The sequence below is a fragment of the Atta colombica genome, unplaced genomic scaffold (genome assembly GCF_001594045.1).
Source record: "Atta colombica isolate Treedump-2 unplaced genomic scaffold, Acol1.0 scaffold110, whole genome shotgun sequence".
In the NCBI taxonomy this organism is placed as follows: domain Eukaryota; kingdom Metazoa; phylum Arthropoda; class Insecta; order Hymenoptera; family Formicidae; genus Atta; species Atta colombica.
In genome coordinates this window covers 1,307,408-1,311,598 of record NW_017259196.1, presented here as the reverse complement: position 1 = coordinate 1,311,598, position 4,191 = coordinate 1,307,408, and the positions used below count along the sequence as shown (strand labels likewise).

Genomic DNA, 4,191 nt, shown 5'->3' with positions numbered 1-4,191 from the left:
TATATATATATATATGTAAAACACAATCTTACAAAAATTTATCCTGCAGCTTGCAGCAACATTGCTGCAACGTTATTGTTACAAACTTCTGTGGCATGAGTGTTTTCTTTTTCTTCACTGATTATATTTTCTTAATTAGATTAGATCTTAATTCTTTGTGGTCTTATGTCGAATTAAATTCAATAATCGTCAATCTATCATATAATTCATCAATTCATTATCGTTGAATACAATATAATATTATTATTATATTATATATGAATTATATACAATTATAATCAGCAAACTATATTTTTAAAATCTATATTTATATAATTTCTTCAATTAATAAAAATTTTTTGATTCATGTTAAAATCATGTTTAAATCAACCGATTAGATAAAGTTTAGGACGAGTTACCTACTTATAATTCTTCGCTTACTTTCAAGAAATAGTTTTTTTGGACCACAAAAGGTTATACAGTGTGTTTCATTTTAATTTCCCTAGGCAAATTCAAAAAATATGGAAGATATGGAAAAACGTTTCAGACAAAAGTTTTATGACTTTGAGGGGAATCTAAGATAGTGCCGTGTTAGTTTGCTTGGGTTTGTGTTGTCAAAAAAAAGAACAAGGTCACTTTGAATTTTTTAGATGGATCTTCCATTTTTTATTTTGGTGACCTTGCCTTGAGAGTTTTTTAAACTATAATAAAATATTTTTTCATAAAGTATTTCTCGAGTTATAAGGCTTGAAAATTACAGTATCGCTGGCATTAATATTATCCAAGGTTTAGCATTACCCAATTGCTAATATCTTTCAACTGCTAATATCTTTCAAGGTCATAACTTTTACAACATATGTAAAGGTAAAATGTTATTTCTCTTTTTTTTACAATAAAAATGAAAATAGGAGAAATCTCCCTAGTACAATATTGCATAAAAGATGCAGCAATATTGCAGAGATTTTGCAGCGATATTGTTGCAAATTCTGTGCTGTATGAACTCCCATTACCTTGATCTTGTATATTGTCGTGACTCTGAATAATATTTGAAAGGCTTTAGCCGTCGCGTCGATTAGGTAATACTTACTAACTTTCCCCTGGTAAAAAAATTTCGCTGAAATTATTCCACGTTTTAGAACATTTCAATGAAATTGCTGAAAATTTGCTGAAATTTCACTGAATCTGAATTTTTCAGTTAATATATTAAAAAAATCGCTGAAATTGAAATTTCTCTGAAATTTTGTTGAAATGAATTTTTTAACTAAAAATCGCTGAAATTTTAAACTGAAATTTTTCTGAAATGCTGGCAAGTGTTCCAAAATGTGAAATAATTTCAGCGAAATTTTTCCACCACTCAAACCTTGTAACTCGAGAAGAACTATTTATGAAAAAATATTTTATTATAATATTTAGAAAAGCTTTCGAGGTAAGGAATATGTAATGAAAAATAAGAGATTTTAGGATTTTCAAAAAATCCATAAAATCGATCTTGCTCTAACTCTCTTTGACGACAGCAGATCAAATAAATGACACCATCTTATATTATATCGTCTTCGAAGTCATAAAACTTTTATTTGAAACGTTTTTCCGTATCTTCCATATTTTTAAAAATACTTGCCTGGGAAAATAAAAATGAAACTATAACACTGTATGTATAATGATCACAAAGAACTGTTTGACGAATTCACAGATTTGTCATAGCAAAATACGCTACAAACAGGCAATATAATATAAGTAAGACATATAGACAATATAATAAGACAATATAAATATTAAAATTGATTTTAGCGTTGGATGTGGCAATACCAATGGATTCGGATAAAAAGGACAATGCTAACATAGCTCTGCTCGATGAATCAATCGTAGTCACATCTGAGAGATATCCCACGTCCGAATTCAAACAATTTTACATCATTCTGAAGCGCGCTCTACTTTTCAGTCGTAGAGATTGGGTAGGTGTTAAAGAAAGATTACTCGCCTTTCTAACTATGAGTTTTATGATATTCGCAGCAAGGTTGCGCGAATCTATTTATGAAATATTCATCATCTCTAATGTATCTTCAAATTTTTATATATTGTTTAATTTTAATACCTATATATATATATATTCTTCTAATATGTTTTGCAGACTCTCATGTATCTCCGACTTTTCGCTCACATTCTAGTAGCAGGACTAATCAGCGCACTGTATTATGATATCGGAAACGATGGCGCTAAAGTACTTAGTAATTTGGGTTTCTTGTTCTTCAACATGTTGTTCCTCATGTATACTTCCATGACAATCACAATTCTGTCCTGTAAGTTGCTTGTAATTTACACTACCTTGCTATCGCGAAGAGCAACATTGATACATTATCCTTATAAATCATTTACTTATTTCTTTTTTTTATTTGTAGTTCCGCTAGAACTGCCTGTACTTTTGAAAGAAAACTTCAACAGATGGTATTCTCTAAAGTCGTATTATTTGGCGATTACTATTTCGGATCTACCGTTTCAGGTAAGATTTATCGGATAACGACAGAAAAGAAATAACATATAGTTGCACAAAGGAATAAATAATTATTTTCTCATTCTTTGCTTTTCAGACTATATTTTGTATATTATACGTCACCGTTGTGTACTTCCTAACGAGTCAGCCAGCGGATTTAACGCGATTTTCTATGTTCTTGGGCACTTGTTTATTGATATCTTTTGTTGCGCAATCAGTGGGTCTCGTGGTAGGTGCGGCAATGAATGTACAGAACGGCGTGTTCCTCGCGCCGGTGATGTCGGTGCCTTTCCTCCTCTTCTCAGGATTCTTTGTCAGCTTCGACGCAATTCCGGTCTATCTACGATGGATTACGTACCTCAGTTACATCAGATACGGTTTCGAGGGAACCGCTTTGACCATTTATGGCTTCGGCCGAGAGAAACTAAAGTGTTTTCAGGTAGATTTAAATGCTGCATTCGCAATATTGACTGTGACAGGCGTTGCTGAATTTTTTTGTGCATTTTAGGTATATTGTCACTTCAAGGATCCAGAGACGACTCTGGAAGAATTGGACATGCTTGACGCTGACTTCACTTTAGATATTCTCGCTCTTCTGCTCATCTTTGTCGTGCTGCGAATTGCCGCGTATCTCTTCCTGCGTTGGAAGATTAAGACCGCCCGATAGATTATCAATATATATAAACATTGTAAAATCAGATGTGGTTACAAATTGTGCTTAATACAAGTGTTATCATCTATCGGGTAAAACCTCGCAGGCAAAAACGGACGCATTTTTCGTAATCTCATAAATTATATTTAAAAATGGCGATACGAAGACTCGGTTCCGGCGTTTCGCGACAATAACAATCAAAAAATAAGGAACTTTACGCAAACAATGGATTCTCGCGAGAACTTCTCGATGAGAACTCTCGCGAAAATAATTATTCATTGTCGAAGAGGCATTAGTACATTTCGAAAGTATCACGAAGTATGATCTACTTTTTGTCACATTTTAGAGTTGCTAAAGTTTAGTTGATAATAGGACCAATACTAATATAACTTATTTATATATATCCTTAATTTAATAACGACGACGGCTGGTAGTTACGATTCCAACATTTATTCAGGGTATTATTCTATACTATTTATATATATATATATACACACACACACATATACATATACAGGGTGTCCACAAAGCTCATATAGCGGGTTAAACAGTCAAAAGAGGATTTTTCGACTCAGTTTAATCCGCTCTACTTACATAAGCGCTTTGTCAAAACTTATCGAACACTCTGTATATTCGAAATATACTATATCTTCCCTTTTTTACTATGTCAATACTCTCTAAATCTTTTAGAATGAATCTCATTCTGAAAATGAAATCTCAGTTTCAAAGATTGAAAATCATCCTTTTAAGACTTTTTCAAGAACAAGATTCCACTCCAAAAAATTTAGAGAGTATATATATTTTCGTTAGAATGCAATCAAGCATTGATCTTGAATTTATGATCAACTAAAATTTAAGCATTAAATTCAAGCGTAAAATCAGCGCGAGCGAGCAGTGACTTAAGGTATTATCAATTATTTGGAATATATACCAAAAATCTGGAACTGTTTTGAATATCAACAATCGAAACAAAATAATATTTAAAATATATTCTTGAACGTATAAATCTTTTAAGAATACATCTTTTTTTTAACACTTTAGCTCATTTCGGACAAGATAGTCTTATTTTAAA

General features: G+C 31.8%; 1 protein-coding gene across 3 annotated transcripts in view; it reads left to right on the top strand.

The window, feature by feature from the left end:
- LOC108693897 (ATP-binding cassette sub-family G member 1) overlaps positions 1–3,605 on the top strand; it is a 45,092-nt gene extending 41,487 nt beyond the window's left edge. For all 3 annotated transcript variants that reach the window (XM_018203095.1, XM_018203094.1, XM_018203092.1), the window contains 5 exons: positions 1,768–1,931; positions 2,108–2,276; positions 2,376–2,476; positions 2,565–2,906; positions 2,976–3,605. In XM_018203095.1, the coding sequence (XP_018058584.1) occupies positions 1,768–1,931; positions 2,108–2,276; positions 2,376–2,476; positions 2,565–2,906; positions 2,976–3,134 (935 nt within the window). In that variant the 3' untranslated portion in view covers positions 3,135–3,605. The remainder of the gene's footprint in view (positions 1–1,767; positions 1,932–2,107; positions 2,277–2,375; positions 2,477–2,564; positions 2,907–2,975) is intronic.
- Positions 3,606–4,191: the final 586 nt, after the last annotated feature.